The sequence below is a fragment of the Xenopus tropicalis genome, chromosome 6 (genome assembly GCF_000004195.4).
Source record: "Xenopus tropicalis strain Nigerian chromosome 6, UCB_Xtro_10.0, whole genome shotgun sequence".
NCBI classification, from domain to species: Eukaryota; Metazoa; Chordata; class Amphibia; order Anura; family Pipidae; genus Xenopus; species Xenopus tropicalis.
Window position 1 is genome coordinate 14,717,447 of NC_030682.2, and position 20,094 is coordinate 14,737,540.

General features: G+C 41.8%; 1 protein-coding gene across 10 annotated transcripts in view; it reads right to left on the reverse strand.

Moving 5' to 3' along the window:
* Nucleotides 1-20,094, reverse strand: part of kmt2c (lysine methyltransferase 2C) — a 129,840-nt gene that overhangs the window by 25,260 nt on the left and 84,486 nt on the right. For 5 of the 10 annotated variants that reach the window (XM_031904513.1, XM_031904514.1, XM_031904519.1 and 2 more), the window contains exons 14-35: nt 17,738-17,857; nt 15,404-15,517; nt 14,946-15,047; nt 13,557-13,661; nt 12,708-12,889; nt 12,439-12,603; nt 11,588-11,694; nt 11,106-11,159; nt 9,441-9,653; nt 8,771-8,899; nt 8,444-8,563; nt 7,561-7,691; nt 7,150-7,333; nt 6,576-6,683; nt 6,280-6,327; nt 5,498-5,635; nt 3,779-3,811; nt 3,522-3,665; nt 1,642-1,780; nt 1,188-1,402; nt 1,020-1,093; nt 88-264 (exon numbers count right to left, since the gene is read on the reverse strand). In XM_031904513.1, the coding sequence (XP_031760373.1) occupies nt 88-264; nt 1,020-1,093; nt 1,188-1,402; nt 1,642-1,780; nt 3,522-3,665; nt 3,779-3,811; nt 5,498-5,635; nt 6,280-6,327; nt 6,576-6,683; nt 7,150-7,333; nt 7,561-7,691; nt 8,444-8,563; nt 8,771-8,899; nt 9,441-9,653; nt 11,106-11,159; nt 11,588-11,694; nt 12,439-12,603; nt 12,708-12,889; nt 13,557-13,661; nt 14,946-15,047; nt 15,404-15,517; nt 17,738-17,857 (2,802 nt within the window). The remainder of the gene's footprint in view (nt 1-87; nt 265-1,019; nt 1,094-1,187; nt 1,403-1,641; nt 1,781-3,521; nt 3,666-3,778; nt 3,812-5,497; nt 5,636-6,279; nt 6,328-6,575; nt 6,684-7,149; nt 7,334-7,560; nt 7,692-8,443; nt 8,564-8,770; nt 8,900-9,440; nt 9,654-11,105; nt 11,160-11,587; nt 11,695-12,438; nt 12,604-12,707; nt 12,890-13,556; nt 13,662-14,945; nt 15,048-15,403; nt 15,518-17,737; nt 17,858-20,094) is intronic. The other 5 variants (XM_031904521.1, XM_031904520.1, XM_031904516.1 and 2 more) reach the window with 4 other exon arrangements.

A 20,094-nucleotide genomic window follows, 5' to 3' on the forward strand; every position in this document is an offset into this window, starting at 1 on the left:
TATCAATTGATCTGAATTTAGGAGAAATAAATATATATATCTCATTAAAATGAATGCCGTCGCTCTTCAGTATAACATGGACTGTACCTGTCTGAATTTCCACTCCTGCTCATGCTCAGATTCCCGTTGTTTCAGTGGATCCTTGAAAAGATCCGACTCTATCCTGCTGTGCTCCAAGATTTCGTGCTGCTGTCTTTTCAAGGAATCGTTTGACATTTGCACTTTGTTGATGCGCAGCGCTGCCCGGTTATCTCTGGCCTTTTGCTAAAAATCAAAGATAGCAGAGAGTTAATTGGTATGGACACAAAGTAAAGGAGCCTGTTAGGAAATGTTCTGTTCTGTTTTCAGTATGAGCCATAGCTCCTAACAGGACTGTCCTGTGCATCTAATGCGTAGAAAAACACAAAATTTATATTAAAAAAAAAAAAAAAAAAAAAAAAGAAGGATAGCAACTAACCTAGAGGACTGCTTCTGTTGCACTGTGCTTAATAAGAGGGGAAATCATTGTCAATGGTATATCGGATGATTTACTTAAGAGCAATTTTATGTGCCAGTGATTTATATTAAACTGGGGAAAGTGGGGGTTAATGCTTTTAGCAAAAATAGGGAAACCCTGCAATGGAGGCTGCCATTTAGGCCAATAGGAATCGCAGTGTTTTCTGCCTTTAAAGAACCTGCCACATGTGCTCAGTAACAGGTAGATCTCATTCTCTCCTCTTGGGAAATGGGACGGAATGAAGATTTGCCTCCACCAACAGAGAAAATGCTGGGTGCCATAGGCCTTGCAGCCCTGTTTGGTCAACCATACGTCCACTGACATGATAGCCGCCCCCCTTCCTCCCCTTCGGGCTCCTGGTAATGGAATTATATTACAAGAGGCTGCCTATGAAAGCTGATAAAAAGATTGTGGACAATAAGTGAGCAGCTGCTTAGGCAAAGCTAAAATTGCAGTTATGGTAACTCTTCACAGTAGTTAGGCAGTCCTCAGGTTTTTTAGGCTAGCTAACTGGCACGCTTACCACATATGGGGCTCTTTCTTGGGAGCTGGCTTTTCTCCAAAGTTTAGCAATCTGTTTCACCCTAGTAGCCCAGTCTGTTGGAAAAGCAGAGATAATACCCATTATAGTTTAGGACATGAGTTAAATCCGAGCTAATCAACAAGGACAAGTTAAGCTGAACAGACTAACCGGGAAACTCATCTTTGAGATTGGGAAAGTTGACGTTTGTGTATAACACGGGTGCGACAGTTGCCATCTCGCCAAGTGCTTCTTCCTTCTCCCATTTCAATGTGCTCCGCTGTGCATTGGACATTGTATCACCTTCACTCTCCAAGCTTTGTGCCTGAGTAGGCCAGGAACCGGCGGGCTCATTTCCCATGCTACGGAACAGCGGGGCCTTTTCCCTAGTAAATTAAAAGGTTTATTTGTCAGACTTAAATAGAAATAAACATCCGGCTGTTGTGCCAAATACAGAACTGCTTTGCAGCTGGGAATTATTTACCCCATCTTTTCCTTGTATAATAAATCAATGTATGGTAACAGAGCTCCCAGCGCATATTGTGATTAAGTAGTGAGCCACTACATGCAACCGGTGGCCCTTTACGCCATTGTATAACATGTATAGCATGGCATGGTGACTTACCTGCTCTCCGCATAAGGTGGATGTGCTAAAGGAGAGAAAGTGCCCAGTCCAGCTCCGGGAGCCAAAGGGTTGTGCTGGAGATGAGAATTGGGTGGCATCAGGCCGTTGACCATAGGCATTCTTGGAAAAAAGCCATTGCCTTTAAAAACAGAAATGTACAGTTTCAGTACAAAATCCTACCTCTCCAGTGAAAGGACATGGGTGTGTAATAAAACGGTGCCAGAGAATAACATATTATATATAAAAAAATTTAGGTCACTTATGCTGAATATTAATTCTTTTGTACAAATCATTTTTTTGCTGCCATTCAGTTGTGAACACAAGGGAAGCCATTACATAAAGTAACCAGGCCCCAACCTACCAGCAGCCTGTAAAACTTGCTTGTGACCGGAATACAAAAAATACAAAAAAAACCCCACAGAAGTAGCAAACTGAACAGTCATTATGGTTGACGTATCATACAGAAATGGAACTCAATCAATGAAGAGATATTAATGGAGCAGATTTTTATGCTGCGCTGTTGCCTATGCCAAGAGCGGTAATAAAGCAAATCCGTACTGAGGCTGGTGTTTACAAGAGAAAAGGAGCGATAACCTGCACTGTAGGGGGGCTGCAAAGACACAATGCTCTACTATGGCACAGATTTAAGTCTATTATAGGGACTGTCCTTTCCTTTCCTAGCAGGAATCGGCTGTATTGGGCAGTCCTGCTATTAGTCTTAAAGAAACAGTTCAGTGTAACTGGGTACAATAGACAGACTGTGCAAAATAAAAAATATTTTTAATATAGTTAGTTAGGCATAAATGTAATCTATAAAGGCTGGAGTGGGCAGATGTCTAACATAATAGCCAGAACACTACTTCCTGCTTTCAGCTCTCTAACCTCCTAGTTAGTCAGTTACTTTAGGAGGGGCACATGGGACATAACTGTCAGTTAGTTTGTGAGCTCGCAGGTCAGATTCAAAAGCAAACTAACTGAACAGTTATGTCCCATATGCCCCTCCCCTCACATCACTGATTGGTTACTGACTGCTAACAGCTTAGAGAGCTGTAAAGCAGGAAGTAGTGTTCTGGCTATTATGCTAGACATCTGCTCATTACAGCCTTTATAGATTACATTTTTGCCTAGCTATATTGAAAACATTTTTTATTTTGTGCAGCCTATTTACCCAGTTTAATTTTTACACTGAACTGTTCCTTTAAAGGAAAAGGAGGCCTGGGTAAGAGTCAGAGGTTACTGGGGTTAGGGCACTGCAGAAATACCAGTACCCATATGTCCATGTGATATATTCAACCAGCTACAATTTCTTAGTACCGACCCACTCATCTGTCATGTCACCCAAACCATGTATGTAGAAAACTACTTCCCTTACTTTACAACACAATTATTTTTGTCAATTATTTGTACCCTTGGTTATCTCAATTGCCAGGCCTGGCAATCCCTGTACTGACAGCCCAAGGCCCAGGATAAAAGCTACATAAGGGAATACCAATTACATTTGTTTATAATAAAGGATATTCAAGCTCGGGAGCCAACATACTGCATATAACCCAAATGCTGATGGAAACAAGTATCAAGATCTTATGGGCTCTGGGCAAATAACACATTGAAGATAGTGGTTTATTTGACATGGATTTTACATACCTATTCAAATTCTACATGTAGTTGAAATGAAGGGCGACCTATGCACCCTCTATAAATCAATATGCACCAATCATAAGGTAATGACACACCTGAAGGCTTTAGGGTGGTGCCTCTCCGTTAGCTTGGGCACTTGGCACACCGATTACACAGGCTCTATTTAGGAATAGTGACTGTGCGTAATAACCTTCACCCAAGCCCTTAAACAGAGCAAAGGTTGAACCAGGACTGGAACTTACCCTGGTTGTGCAAAGGCAAGAGCTGTGTATGTGGAGGATGAGGATGAGCTGAAGGTGGTGGCGGTTGTGGCAAAGATGGCGGATGGGTGGCTAGAGGACTCAGCACAGCTGTAAATAAATCTTCAACATCTTTTCCTTCAAGCTCTGTAAACCCAACAAAAAAACGGTAGGAACCAAACATTTTTTTTATTACAATTCTATTAAATAAACCCACTGGTATGACTTTTACAGAGTTTAATGAGGATGGGTATAATTACCTGGAATTTTATACATTTTCCCCAAAATTGCACCTGATGGAAAAACAAAGAATGATTAGCAAACTGGGGGAAATACTATGGCAACCAGGAAACGAAAAGTTCCATTATAGTGAGGTCTCACGTCTGTATCCTTGTGATGAGGAACAAGTCAGTCAGTTCTATTCCCCTCTAGTGTTAATTTGCACCAATAAACAGAGACTGGATGGGCCCATAGGTTACTACTTCCATCTTAAAGTACTGTTACAGGGCAGCATTCAGATTTTGCTATAGGAAAACACTAGGTTTGAAGAGATAACTCCAGAAACTAAAATTAGTTAAATTCATATTAACATTATCCTGGTATAATGGACTACTCCTTATCTGCAAGCCTGAAACACAAGCTGCACGGAGGAAGGGTCCCATTATCATCACTGCTTAAACAAACTCTCATGTTTAAAAAAAGGAGGGCTGTAAGTTTAAAAATAAACCAATGGTCCATTACTGCATTATAACAGGTAATAATGGTCAAATGGAAGCCATCAAGCTTAGGCCTGAAGAAGGAATAGCAAGGTGTAGTCTTATACTTTGCTTGGCAAGTCTCTTCTCCATTTATAGACTAGGGCAAGTGGCAGCATAGTGGGCCTCCTGTTTGTGAATGTACACTGAGTGGGAACTGCGAAACTGTGCGACCATGGATCAGTGTACTTGCTAACTTTTGCTTCAATTAAATAGTTTTAGTCACACTTTACTGCTGTGCTGCAAGTTGGAGAGATACACCCCCCCCCCCCCCAGCAGCCAATCAGCAGAACAATGGGAAGGGAGCCAGAATAGCACTCAATAGTAAGAAATCCAAGTCCGGCTTGGGACTCCTCCAGTTACATGGGAGTAGGAGAAACAATAGGTTAGCTGAAAGCAGTTCTAATGTGTAGCGCTGGCTGAAAGCTCAGACTCAGGCACAATGCACTGAGATGGCGCCTACACACCAATATTACAGCTACAAATACATTTGTTGGTTCAAGAATAAAAGGTTAAATGGCAGAGGGAATTATTTGCTGTGTAAACAGTGTCATTTAGAAATAAAAATCATGACAGTATCCCTTTAAGTGTCTTTTTGTCTGTGCAGGGAAATCAGCAAGAATAATGTATAAAGGAACATTCCCAAGGACAAGAATTTCTATCTTAACACTTAACAGCAATTAATTATAATCTTCGTTAGGCTGCATTCGGCTTTATGGATCACCTGCAGAACCTCAAAAGGTGCAAGTATGTTTATAACTTATAAAAAAAAATGTAATTATATCAAATAAAAGCACATCTACCCTTGCCATTAATAGCACCTTAACCCTTCCAGTGCTGAACCACGCAGTACCAGTTGAGGGGGACGCAAACAAAGGAAAGATATTCTTTAAAAAATGTATTGCTAAAGCCACCAAATGTCTTCCTTAAAGCTGGCCAGACAGAGGCCGGCAGTAGATGCCGACTAAGCCACTCAACGACTATGAAACTTACTGGCCCAAGTATGGGGCCAAAATGACTGCCTCCACCAACTGATCTCAGGTTGGAGATTGCCCACTTATTAACTGAACTGGCTTCAGACGTGGACAGCATCTGGCTGCAGGCGCATAATGTGATCCTATTGTTGGCCCTAAGTCCGTAACATTGTACTTAAGTTTTGGCAAGCTTATAATGAGTTTTCAACAAGGACGTGCAGCTGAATGAAAAAAAATATATATATTTTACCATCTGTAACCATTTTGTCAAGCTCAGGGCTCAGGATCCCATCCAGCTGATCCTCACTTAGAGGACGGGAGGTCTGTGCGACACTGGATTGAGTCAGAGCCGACGAATCGTCCGACATGGTACCAATATCAAGGCCAGCTGAGGGGGAAAACAGCCAGATATAAGTGTTCCCAAATACAACAAATAGGAACATACTCAGTGCTGGTTCTGTCCTAGGACACCCAGACTTCTGCTGAACATGCTAAAATCATTGGATTCCCCACTAACTGAAAACACCTAAACACAAAATAGACCATGTTTATTAGAAATGTTAACATTAAGCTTTTCTGTAAACACGGTACAGAGAAAATGATGTATCCGCAGATATTAAACAGATATAACTGGAGCTGTCTTACCGCTTCCACTGAAAATATCAAATTAAAAGTCATGATCTGAAAGCAAAGCTCCCAGCAGTCATTCTATCATAAAATAGCGGTACAAAATAATCAGAATAAATGACATTTAAATGGATGGGGTCAGAGGTAACCCTGGGCTGAGAGAGATGGGAAGAGACACACAGTACAGTAAGGCAACTCTTTAGGAGTTGGGTTAATACTACTGGCACACAGAAGAAGTAAGGAGATACACAGAGAAAGAGAATAAAGGTGCTATTAACTTTGCTATAAAGAGAATTAGTTTGAGAAGGAACCATGCACAATCTAACAAGCATCATCACAGCAATGACAAAAAAGGGACAGGTTAGTACATAGTTAGGGAATTAGGTTTAACTCTGTTTCTCTTACCAAAAGGAGAGGGTGAATTTTCCACCTGGAAAGTGCATAAATCAAGACCTACAGGACCCAAACCAGATAAAATGGATGATTATGAGTAAGGGAACGAAAGGATGAGTAGCAGCAAGTGGAAAATTGCAGGAGCTGTGCAAAATTAACAAGGGTGCCAACCGGTGGCAACACAAGTGAAATCAAAATCCTGATTGGATAAGAAAGCTCAGCCAATGAAATGACAGGCGCAACAGGGAGCAGTGACAGGCTGGCATGAAAAGGGCATATCTATAGGAGGCAGCAAAGAAGCGACAAACCTTTTGTGGACATACCAGTTGGATTTGTGTCGTCTGTAAGAATCCCAAATATATCATCTTCTGTGTTTAAGACCTCAGACAGGTCAGCAAGAGGATCCCGCGTGCTACCTAAAATATAATAATATCACACCTCAGCTAAGGCGATTGGATCTCTGCTGTCTGTAGTGCCAGTCTTGGCTGCAGACATGTAGTGTTACATCTGTCAGACGCTCTAGTCTAGTGTATACCATAAGATGGGCATAGGAATATAGCGCAGTGCGTACAGAACAGGACCCCCACTGCTCAACCTCCAGCTGAGTGTTATAGTCCATTTTACATGATTTTAAAATAAAAAAAGAGCAATACACGGTACAGAGAATACCCAACAAAATTAAACAACCCAGATGACTGGCAAACTGGGCCTAGCTGGCACACTCACCTAGACTTTCCAACCAAATGTAGGCATGTATAAAAAGCTTAAAAAAAAATAAGCCAGACTCATTCTTCTAACCCCAAGTTTTTGGTACTGAATTATTATAATTTATTTAAACAGCACTAAAATGTTATGCATGACAAGCTTAAGCACACACAGTACCTTCAGATTGCTTAGAAGGAGTAAAAGTTGCAGCGGAACTGAGCATTGGATCTGAAGAAGGATCCAGAAAGCTTGTGTTGACATTCGCTCTGTACAAAATGTGCGACGTATCTTCAGTCAGATTCTCAGTGCTTGCCTTGCTTTGCCTGCTAGTATCCAAAAGATTGCGGCCAAAAAACGCTTCCTAAAATGAAAAGAAACAGTTACGTCAACAAAAGTAGCTTACGTGCAATAAAGGAGAGGAAAACAAAGGCAAACAGGTGCCAGTTGGTTATACGGACTGTATGTGCCTTATATACAATCAATACTCCCCTCCCCATGAACATCATGACTCTCTCCTGATCAACTCTCTTTGTGGGGTGCCTGGCTTCATTTCTATACAGACGCCTATAATATGAAAGTGGCCATTACCTGTAAATATGCAGGGAAGGTTTCTTCCAGTTTGTTTTTCTTTTTTCTGTATCGTTTCTTTATTTTCTCTGTGCCGTCGGAGCCAGGAATACAATCTTCCAAGGGAGTTTCTGGCAGCTGTTCACTCCAGCCTTCAGATAGAGATAAATGGATATTATACCACTACCAGAGTATGAATCCAGCCACTAAATGGGGCACTATCTACCATACTGCTGCTTCCAAAAAGACATTATATATGTCCCAATTACTGCAGTGGGCACTCAGTGCCAATGAGCATGATTCAAAATGTTCTTGTTTGGACCATTAGCATGGTTCAACAACTATGCCTACAAATAGGGAGAGCTAAGTGCAGACTGTGTTGGGCACAATTGGCAGCCTCCTAAAAAAAAAAAACTCCCACAGCAGCATTAAGGTGATAGTGTCCTTGTCCCAATGCAGTCTGACATAAACGTAGATCACTTCTGACTTTTGAGATTAAAGAGTAAGCAGGCAAGAAGTCTACAATGCCAATCAGACCTGGACTGGGATTCAAAACAGGCCCTGGCATTTCAAGTACACAGAGGCCCAACAGCCCCCCAGCCCAATGAATAGTGACTGTCTATGGCATCTTACAGCAGCCCCTCTGGCATTTGTCAGAACCCACAGATTGCCAGTCTGGGCCTGGTGCCCATGTTGTTTGTCACAATCACAATCTGCATTATTCTACCTGGTTCTATCAAGTCTCTTCTCTCCATATGAACACCCGACCAGTGGTATTCTGGATATATATCAGGCAGATTACTGATGTCAGGTCTAAACCAGAGCCTACAATGGGGAACTAGAGTGTGCCGTACTAAGGCCACATCTCATACTCTTAATAAACGCTTGTTTTATATGAACGTACTTTCATCTTTGCCTGGAAGGAGCTCAGAAACGGAACCTGAAGAATCTTTCCTGGAAAGTGACCTTCGAGATTTTCCTTGACCAGTTCGGCTTCTTTGGCGCACCATAAATCCACCAATACCTGGCAGGAAGGACACCAGAATGTACCCAGTCAGCTTAGTTGGAATTACAGACTAGCCAGTGAATAAAAGTGCAATTATGCAGAAGACACTAGAATGGGACATTTCTGGGATAGATAGCTGGTGAGGCTCATGTTCATCTTATCTGGAGTTGTGGTAACACAAGTGTAGCTATATAAAAGCCTAAGTTCAAGAAAATAACAGTGTACCTGGCCTGTATGGCTTTCTCTTGCGTTTTTTCAATCCATCCATTACTTCTGTGCTCTTAGAGTCATCATCTATAGGTTCCCGTTCAGGGCTGGAGTCTGATTTTACATCACAGTCCATAAGATCCACTTCTACAGCACAAAATTTAACAACAACACTGTAAAAATCCAGCTTTCCAGTGGCAGAATATAGTGCCCCCCATCTCTGTTCTGATAATCTCACCAGACTAGTCTGTAAAATACCAGCCAGGTATTACAAATTTACTGGCAATGTACTGGCTGGTAAATATATAATCCCCCTGTGCCCATAACTGATCAACCCGAATGCTGTGCTTTACCATTACCTCTTTCACCCTGTCTCTCTTAGCTTTGGCCAATAGCATAGAAGCTCTGCCCACATTTGCATTACATACCCACCCCTTCTTGGTCCCCACCCCCACCCCACCTCATTGGGGCCAACAAAAATGTAACAACCCAAGATGGGCAGTTAAACTGTATGGGCACAAATGTCATGCCTCTTGTAAGGAGCAAGCTGTATCCATATTGTTCCTAGGTCAGGCTTAGCACAGAATGGCAATTTGTTGATCTGCAAGTGCCACTGACATAGATCCCATTGAGAGCAGGAAGAGCACAAAGCCAAGTGACACACCATATGAAACTCCATAGCGCTTACCTCTGCTATCGTCCATTTCTCCATCTCTGGAGTGTTCGGACTGGGGATAGGGGGGTGTCTGCAGTACGGCCACACTGTTTTGATTAATTATTTTTAACTTCAGCTTTGGTTTAGATCTCTTCTTCCGCTGGACTGTGATTGTTAAGCTCTGTAACTGTGAGAGCCCTGACTCTGTCAGGCAAACTCCATCCTGTGTGAATGTCTTCAGCACATCTAAAATGATTTATAAAACATGGTTACCTAACTGATTTAGGGAGAGAGGCTTATGGTGGGCCATTCTGTGTAATTACTTTGGGGAATATACCTTTCTTATAGCTTCATTATATTATACATGTATGGGACCTGTTATCCAGAATGCTTGGGACCTGGGGTTTTCCGAATAAGGGGTCTTTATGTAATTTGGATGTCCTTACCTTAAGTCTACTAAAAAAAAAATCAATTAAACAATAGTTAAAATAGGATTGTTTTGCCTCAAATAAGGATTAAATATATCTTAGTTGGGATCAAGTACAGGTACTGTTTTATTATTACAGAGAAAAGGGAATCATTTAACCATTAAATAAACCCAATAGGGCGGTTCTGCCCCCAATAAGGGGTAATTATATCTTAGTTGGGATCAAGTACAGGTACTGTTTTATTATTACAGAGAAAAGGGAATCATTTAACCATTAAATAAACCCAATAGGGCGGTTCTGCCCCCAATAAGGGGTAATTATATCTTAGTTGGGATCAAGTACAGATACTGTTTTATTATTACAGAGAAAAGGGAATCATTTAACCATTAAATAAACCCAATAGGGCTGTTCTGCCCCCAATAAGGGGTAATTATATCTTAGTTGGGATCAAGTACAGGTACTGTTTTATTATTACAGAGAAAAGGGAATCATTTAACCATTAAATAAACCCAATAGGGCTGTTCTGCCCCAATAAGGGGTAATTATATCTTAGTTGGGATCAAGTACAGGTACTGTTTTATTAATACAGAGAAAAAAATAATATTAAAATTAATTGCTTATAATGGAGTCTATGGGAGATGGCAATTCCGTAGTTTGTAACTTTCTGGATAACGAGACCCATATCTGTAACTTCTAAGGGGATCTTTTTCCTCCTTTAACGGCATAATAGCAGGTCTGCTTCAGGAAGCTATATGTACAGCTAGTAAGATGATTTAAGTCATATTTTTTTGGCATCATGAGGCATTGTAGATTCTGCTTATAACGTGCGATTGTAATAAGATTTTACAGAAAAGATAGCTAAACACAATTAGTACTCAGAGCGTAGGAGTTAAACTGGGCATACACTATCACATTTGCTCCTATGGGGAGGAAGCCAAACAAGCAGAACTTTGAAACAATTTGGCCACCAAATCCACCGGGCCAAATTTGTATAATCTGATTTGGGATTTTTCTAACCTGCCCAATTTATATGTGGCTGATTTTTGGTCAGATATTGTTGGAGCAGGTTGTTAGAAGGGCTCCATATATGGCCCAATAAGTGTTTGAGCTGTAACAGGAATCATTATACATTGCAGATCGTCTCACAGCAATGGGTCATAAAGCAGAACCCAGAGCAATTTATACTTGATTTGCACACACATATTTACATAGTTCTACACACATTGTGTAATATATATATATATATGTATTTGCATGTGTTTATTCTTACCAGAATCTCTTGTTTTTGGAATAATCTGAGCATCAATTGTTGGTTCAATGACTTCTAAAAGAAAGGAAAAGGAACAATTTAAATAAAGTATTTGACGTTATCTCAATAAATCTAGATCACAGTGGCCATTCTAAACTTTGTATGTAGTATACACATCATCACCACTGTATATTAATATAGTGCCAGCAAGTTGCACAGCACTTTACATATAATTTCTAACAAACAGGGGTCTTACTATAGTTTAACAAACTAGTGTTACAGAATAAAAATCAAACAGACAATGGAGGGCACTGCTGTATAAACACAAAAGAGCAGATATGTTGCATGGCGACAGGATCGATATTAATCAGATAAACTGGTATTAAATACGCTTTTCAAGCTCTTATGGGGCAGCAAGTATACACCTGACATTTGCTAGAAATGATGTGGCATACAAATCAGAAAGAGTATAAGAAAACTGACACAGAGCACATTTATCTTACCATGTGATACTACAAATGGCTTGCATGCCGCACAGTCAAACCCGCTGTCTGCAGCCAGTTCAACCTCTGCCTCTGTGTTCAGGTTCTGACAGCTTGCATGGGACCACCTGAAACAAAGTATAGAAGAATAAATATTAAAGGTGGCCATACATTATAAGATTTGCTCGTTTGCTGCGATCGGCAAATAAGCGGATCTTTCCCTAATATGTCAACCTAAGGTGAGTGATATCGGGCTAATTTGATTGTTTGGCCCTGATGTCAATAGGACAGGTTTGATTATTTTAGTCAGATCAGGGACCGAATCGGCTCATTAATGTGTCCCATGCTGCAACTAAAAAATCAAACTTGCCTGATCGACACCTAGCCGATTTTCAGCCAGATATCGGTTTATATGGACCACCTGGGGTCCCCATACATGGACAGATAAGCTGCTGAATTGGTTTAAAGTAGGCATCCTCAAACTAAGGCCCCTCAAGGTAATTTAGCTGGCCCCCACTACGATCTGACTCAAGGACACAGCAAGGATTGGGAGGGAGTGGGCCATAGTATGAGGACACGGGGGAGAGGGACTTAAGTCCTGGGGGGGGATTATCATTCCAACTTGCAGCGCAGCAGTAAAGTGTGACTGAAGTTTATCAGAGCACAGGTCACAAGGCTGTGGCACCCTGGGAAATGAAGAATATGGCTAGCCCCATGGGAAATTTCAAAATATAAAAAAATTCTGCTGGAGAAGCTCTATTAACTGATGGGTTTTGGGAAAAAAAACATGTTTTCCCATGACAGTATTCCTTTAACCTTCCAGGCTTCCCCATGCAAGCCTGATAAGAAGGGATGTGTGTGGGGGTACTTACCTAATACACTGTCTGCACTGAAGGATAAGTTCCTCTTCGATGTAGTTCTGGCAGCAGACAGGACAGGCAGACAGGCTGGCGCAAGGGGCACATTGTGTGTAATTATTTTGCCATTCACACCTTAATCCTGGAGTTATTGCTTTGCAGTTTGTGCAAGAGACGCACCTAGAAGACAGTAACAAGTCAGTCCGTATGGAGGCAAATTGTATAAGGCTTTCTCAATAATCCTCATAATAAAATATATAACGGGCAGCAGCAGCCAAACCCACCATTTGCACTTCCAGCCTCCCTTGGGGACTGTCTGTAATGGAGGATCCAGGCAGAACGTATGGTAACTGATGTCACAGTCGTCACAGAGAAGCAGCCTTCCAGGGTCTGTAGCTTTCCCACAGGCTTCACACACGGTGCACTCCAGGCACCTCCAGCCTTTGCGCAGGATCACTTTAGTTATCTACAAGGAGGGCCACAAACACACACAAGGAATAATGAGGGATAAATATACACGCTGAGAGTGCTCGAAATGTCAGAGAAGCTTATTTGTTACTGTTCTTAATGAAAATAAACATTCTGTAGTTTCGTTCCATGCTTTCCTTCAAAACTTCTAGAGAGTAAACTGTTAATCCATTTATGTCCACTAGGGGCACCGGTGACAGATATTTTTGTACCGACTTTGCTTGTGTTCTTCTCTGCCAGAACCCACAATTCAGTATTAGAGCAATCCAATTTCAATATTGCTGTAAAATATTTATATATTTATGGACTGGACCCACAAGCTGCCACAGCCATTTCTTGAGATAGTGATTATGCCCATTATACAGAATGATTATCACAAGCAGCGCTAGATAAATAAAATGATATCAATTTCAAAGGAGTTTATAAGGCTTTGATAGCAAATGCTTTAAATACTCTAAATGCTTTGATAGGCTGACTGTGGCAGGAGGGGATCAAACCATTGGAATATTTAGTGGCTTAGGGAATAGTACAGTGAGTTATGCACAAAGAAACAGTCGGCTAAATGGATTTAATGCCAGCATGAAAGAGTGATTTGTGGATAGGCAAAGAGGGGGGATTTCCATGAATCTTACGTCATGAAAGTAAACTCCATTTCTTCTACTGACCTTAATACTGACACAGTAGGGATGGTAACACTGTCCACACTGGGAGCAAGCGAGTAACCTTCCTTCGGCCCCTTGGCCAAAGCTACCACATACAACACACATATCCTAGAAGAGATCAAAAGGAGATTAGGTGGCTGAATACCTGTTCTGCATTGCATTGCCTAGGAAAAGTCTATACTACAGTAGGCACTTACATTTATATTGCAACCAAGAGCAATGGGAAGCTCCACCTACTGCTACTTGGACCACTCCCACTGACCTCAATGGTAAGCTCCATGTAGTGAGCGAGCTAGGGGTGTTTTAACAGGAATAGCGGCCAAATTCCTTGTGTGCCACAGCTCTATATCAAGTATATTTAGGGCTACAGCACAGCAGGGAATTCATTGCTTATGGATTGTCCCTACTGACGGCAATAGGATACGCAGAGATTAGGCCTGGGCCTGAAATGATTCCCTATAAATGCTCACTTGGGCAGGTTCAGGATACAAAGTCTGCATGTAAAGAGACTTCTGATATAATGAAAAGTAACAGAAGGGGTACTGCATTTATAATTGGATGTTTGCACAAAGCTTATTTCTTAAAGGAAAACTATACCTCTAGAATGAATACATAACCAACAGATAGTTTATATTATATTAAGCAGCCTTTTAAAGAATCTCGCCAAACTGTAATTTATATCAGGAAATATTGCCCTTACATCCTTTCCCTTGAGCCGCCATTTAGTGATGGGCTGTGTGCTCCCTTTAGAGATCAGCTGACAGGAAGTGATGCAGCTCTAACTGTAACAGGAAGTAGTGTGGGAGCAAAAGGCAGAACTCTGCCCATTCATTGGCTGATGGGGCCTAGCATGTATGTGTGCCTTGGCTTGTTTGTATGCACTGTGAATCCTATGATCCCAGGGGGCGGGCCTTAATTTTTAAAATGGCAATTTCCTATTTAGGATTACCCAATAGCAGACTAAAAAAGAGCTGTTTATGCAATATATTTTTATAGAGACCTACATTGTTTGTGGGTATAGTTTTCCTTTAAAGATGAAGCTTATATTAAATAGTTCACAATAGTTTCCTCTCTTACAGAAGAAGTGACTAGTATACTATAGACTTTACACTTATATTTATCAATATGTTACCAGCCTTATGGGCTTATTTATTCATTTTCGAGTTGGTTTTCCGAATCCAATAAACTTGCGTATCTATTGGTCGCTTATTTAAAACTCATTCGAATAAAATCTCGAATATCTCATTTAAATCAAACTCGCCCGTTGATTAATCACCCCCTTCATATGTTGCATTCGTTTAAAGATGAAATTATAAGCCCCGCCCCCCCCCCACATGAAAAATGAATACTGAATAAAAGCTTAATTTCCCCTTTAAGGCCTGCGTTTCGAACCTGATTTAAGGTGAACTTGTCACTTCTGGAAAATAAAACAACTGTATTGTGCATTGAAGTTTCTTCCTCCTCTTTGTACGATGACACATCAAACGTGGTTATCTGCGACAGAAAGGCGATAGTCAGTGTGTGTCAATGGGCTCCCAAGCGGCTCAGTTACATTAAAGCGGATGTGCTTCCTGCCTATTCCTGCTCTGAAAGGCCTTGGCTGAACAAAAGTATCAGATATTTTATACATGGGAGCAGCACCACGATAGATACAGCACAACCAAGGGCACATGTTCCCCACGGCGGGATGCACCAACCACAATATTGTACAGCAAAGAGAAAAACCAATGCCAATGGGATAAAGGGGTAATTAAACCCAGTGTGGGGAGGGTGGCTGATTATGTTATGAAAACAAAATAAAGTCAGAATGTATAGAACATACAGCAATAGATCTCTTAGAATATAGTTACCCCTGGAAATATGAAGTTGTTAATTGGAGCTTTTAATTTTGCGCGCCCTCGCCCGCCGCGCCCTGAGAGCCCCGAACCACGTGGTCTTCTCTTAGGAAATCCTGAGCCTCGTCCCTGTTGAGGGGGGGGAAAAAAGATGTGTTTTTTTACGTTTTCCAAATAAACAGAGAAGACATTAGAACCTCATGTTTTCATTTTGAAATTTAGACCAAGTACTCCCAACCTAGATGTCCCACAGTCACTCAATCTGAGTGACTGGCACGCAATACGAACCTGAAATGAAAAAAAAACAACGACCCACAACGGAGTCGGCCACCAAACAACCTGACCAGTGTAATGTGGCCACCAATGTGTGAGACCAGACCATTAGCCTGCAGCCTGGCCAGCTTGGCACCAAGAGGCCTACCCAACATAACCGCAACATCACCTCCTAGTGTCACAAGTTTATTTTGCAACATAAATGCAGCAGAGTCCAGCTGATTAACAGATAAAGATATATTTTCTTATTTATGCCATTAGCATTATTTGTTACGAACACAATTCACCAGAAAAATAAAGAAATCAGCCCTTTATATAAATATATATGCACTGGGGTTAGTTTGGAGGGGTAGAACTTGATGGGCTAACTATGAAAAGCCTCCCACTAGCCTTCTATAAAAGATTGGAGCAGGAATGGAGCCTGGGCTATACAGAGTGAAAGGAGCATAAAGTGGGACACACATATAGATATTATCATGACAAGACCAACCATTTGATATACAGAATGCTGAATCATTAACTTTAAGACCATTACCTTAAAAAAAAAGATCATTTACCAGTGTGGAACAGTCCGCAGCATCATTCTTATTGCTATTGTCAGACTGAATAAGGACAATCCTGAGCTTCAGTCAAACTGAAGGAAAATTATCCAAGGGCATGTGTTCTTTGGGCATGTACCATACTGAAGCACAATATCTCTATGTGTGTATTTTTAAGAAGGTTTTAGCGTCACTTAGAGGGACACCATCATTTAGGCCAGTGATCCCCAACCAGTGGCTCAGGGGCAACATGTTACTCACCTTGGATGTTGCTCCCAGTGGCCTCAAACTAGGTGCCCATTTGTACATTTCTGGCTTGGAGACAAGTGTTGGAAGCACAGAGACAGTTTTACTCCAAGCAGAGTCTCCTGCAGGCCAACAGTCCACATGGGGTTACCAAATAGCCAATCACAGGCCTTATTTGGCCCCCCCAAAGAACTTTTTTTCAAGCTTGTATAGCTCACCAACCTTTGAGTGTGGCTCACAAGTAAAAAAAAGGTTGTGGATCTCCAATAATTACGCGGCTACCCAAGATGGGAAGAATTACATTATGGGGACCAGGCCCGTCATTGCCTACTCCATGGGATTTCCAACCTCTCTGATTGATATTTGAAGGACTCCAATCAGATACTGATCATGGAGAGCAAGGTTTGCCCCTTACACAAGTCAGTGGCTTGCCCCCCCAGTCTGTATATAGCCAGATTTAGAATTCACAACTGAGATGAACTGAAGCAGCCACTCAGGTGAACTGAAGCAGCCACTCAGGTGAACTGAAGCAGCCACTCAGGTGAACTGAAGCAGCCACTCAGGTGAACTGAAGCAGCCACTCAGGTGAACTGAAGAAGCCACTCAGGTGAACTGAAGAAGCCACTCATTTGAGTGGTGATAACTTAGCAAGTCCTATTGCTTTAGACCTATCACAGAGTATTTCATGGCCTGGATGAATGAAACCCTTCACACTTATTGGAGAAAAATTAGGGGAGGTGCAGAAACGTAAAACATAAAAAACAACCAATTGTACATTAAATTACATTTCCAAAATGTGCAAATTGGCAGGATTATTTTTAAAGGGCAATGTCTTAAAACTGGGAAATTCTAGACAAATTGCTAGGGATGAAGTGCAGCCATGGTGCATTAGAGAATGTACATGAGTATGGAGGAAGAGAAAATACTTACGTTACTCTGACGAGCCACAGAGAACGGCACATATAGGGAAAGCCATGACAGACAAATTAGGGCAGTGCAAGAGATCGGCAGCCAATGGCTCTTCAGCTGCTGCTACACGGCAGCAGCCAATGGGAGATGCAGGGCAAGGGCTGGAGAGCCAGAGGAGGCAGATCCCCGTGCCATTTAACAAGGATAGCATTTATTGTTGTTAAATACTTATGAAAAAGTAGTTGAGACAGAGAAAGAGAAACCAAGGATATCTGCATCATTCAGCCAATCACTGCAAGGAAGACATCTAGCAGCTACAGGAGACACGTGAGCCACAGGTAACAGATTAAGGCAAATGACAGTAGTAGAAAGGCTTATTTACCACTTTGATGCTCCAATATGGATTGCCGAGAAGCTGTCTGCTTTTTAAAATGTCCCAACCTTCTGAGCCATCGGGGGACCAGGAAGGTGGGCTCACTGTATTATGGGAACTCCAAGCCCCCTAAGATATGGCAGGTGAAAAAATATATATGTGTAAACTCAGCAACAGAAAATAAAAAAAAAATCAAAGCCAGCAACAAAAAAGGGTTAAACAAAGCAAAATGTAAGACAATAAAGACATTTAGGACAAACGGCCAAAGGGTGCCACAAAGAGACGCTGCAACTGTTGGGGATGAGCATGTTTAGCGAGGGAAGGAGAATGGCGCCGTCTCTTCAGGAGGGCTGCATGCAACGCCTATGGAAAGCATTAAGCATTAAGGGATGGAGCACTACTGAACATTCTCCCCAGAAAGCTGAACTGGGGGTAGAGGGAATCAGCCTTATCCCTTTGGTGGATAAAACGGCTCCTGCTAAAACCCCCCGCCATGGAGGAAGCGACATGTAGAGCAGCATCCCAATGCGCTCCCCAACTGCACATTCACTGAACCCCCAGCTCCCCTGCACAGCTCCCCAACAGCAAGCCCATCAGTGTAAAAATGAAACTTTGTAAAAATAGACAGACTGCGCAAAATAAAAAATGACTTCAATATAATTAGTTAGGCAAAAATGTACTCTATAAAGGCTCGATTAGGCAGATGTCTAACATAATAGGCAGAACACTGCTTCCTCCTTTATAGCGGTTAGCAGTCAGTAAGCAATCAGTGATGCAAGGGGTGGGGATTATGGGACATAACTGTCAGTTAGTTTGCTTTTGAATCTGACCTGCGTGCTCACAAACTAACTGACAGTTATGTCCCATGTGCCCCTCCTAAAGTCACTGACTAACTAAGAGGTTAGAGAGCTGAAAGCAGGAAGTAGTGTTCTAGCTATTATGTTAGACATCTGCCCACTCCAACCTTTATAGATAACATTTTTGCTAACTATATTGCAAATATTTTCTATTATGCAGCTCTGACTGTAACAGGAAGTAGTACAGGAGCAAAAGGCAGAACTCTACCCATTCATTGGCTGATGGGGCCTAGCATGTATGTGTGCCTTGGCATGTTTGTGTGCACTGTGAATCCTATGATCCCAGGGGGCGGGCCTTAGTAAGATTACCCAATAGCACATGCTAATAAAACTGTATATTTATATGAAAATGGTTTATTTAGATGAAGCAGGGTTTTATGGGCTGATCGGCTGATCGAGATCTGGACGATTTCAGGCCAGATATTGGTCGGGCAGGCTCGTCGTTTGTGCCCCTACATGGGCCGATAAGCTGCCGAGTCGGTCTAAGGGACTGATATCGGCAGTTAGAATTGGCCCGTGTATGGCCACCTTAAGGTGCACTTCAGTTCCCCTCCTATTATAGCCCCCTTTGCCATTTTTTCCTCTGCAGCCTTTACTCTTGCCATATTCTGTATAACTAAGTTTCAGTACTTCTGTGTGGTTAATTGAACAAACAACTTATTATATAATTGCAACCCAAAACACTGTGTATTGGTATAAGGGTAACAGGCAAAGAGCAGTATCTATAGCACTGCGGCCTGCAGCTATACCAAACCTGAAGCCTGCTTATCTCTGCTACAAATTAACTCCAGTGACATTTATTATATATACAGAAACACATTTAGAATGGGCAGGTTTCCATTCGTAATTGTGAACTCTTTGGATCGATAGCTGGAAGGGAGTGGAGCCAGCCCAATAAAACAGGCATTAACCTCCTTCAGGGACAAAGGGGAGGCAGACAGGGTTCCCTTGAGAAGGATAATAAAACCGGGAATGAATATAAGAAACGTACTAATTGCTGCTCCGATTCCCAATAATAGGTTCAATTGTGGCAGAATTACACAGCTGTAACATTATTACATATATTTGTTCCTAATAATAAGCCTAGATATGCCTTTATTAAAGCTTTGACAATACCTAAAATGCAAACAGAAAGCAGCGTGAATGGCGCGGGCAAGCGGAGCGACACTGGCACGCAGGTATACACATGCAAGCGTGCAGCTAATGCGGGGGGGACCAGGCAAACTGCAACGAGAGGTCTCGCTCAGATGGAAGCCATAGGGGAGGAGAGTCACTGTGGATATGGAGAGTTCAGTTGGCCGTTTCCTACTTGCACTATCCCCAAAAGTTCTGTATTATTGGGTTGCCCAGCAATGGGAGCAATCCAATTTTAAAGAGAAAAGGAACATCTAACTCTTTATAATAAAGCAAGGCTTATTCTTTAAAGGAGAAAGAAAGGTAAAAACTAAATAAGCATTATCAGAAGCACTCACAGAAACGTTCTCCGTCAAAATATTTCTTGTGTCTGTT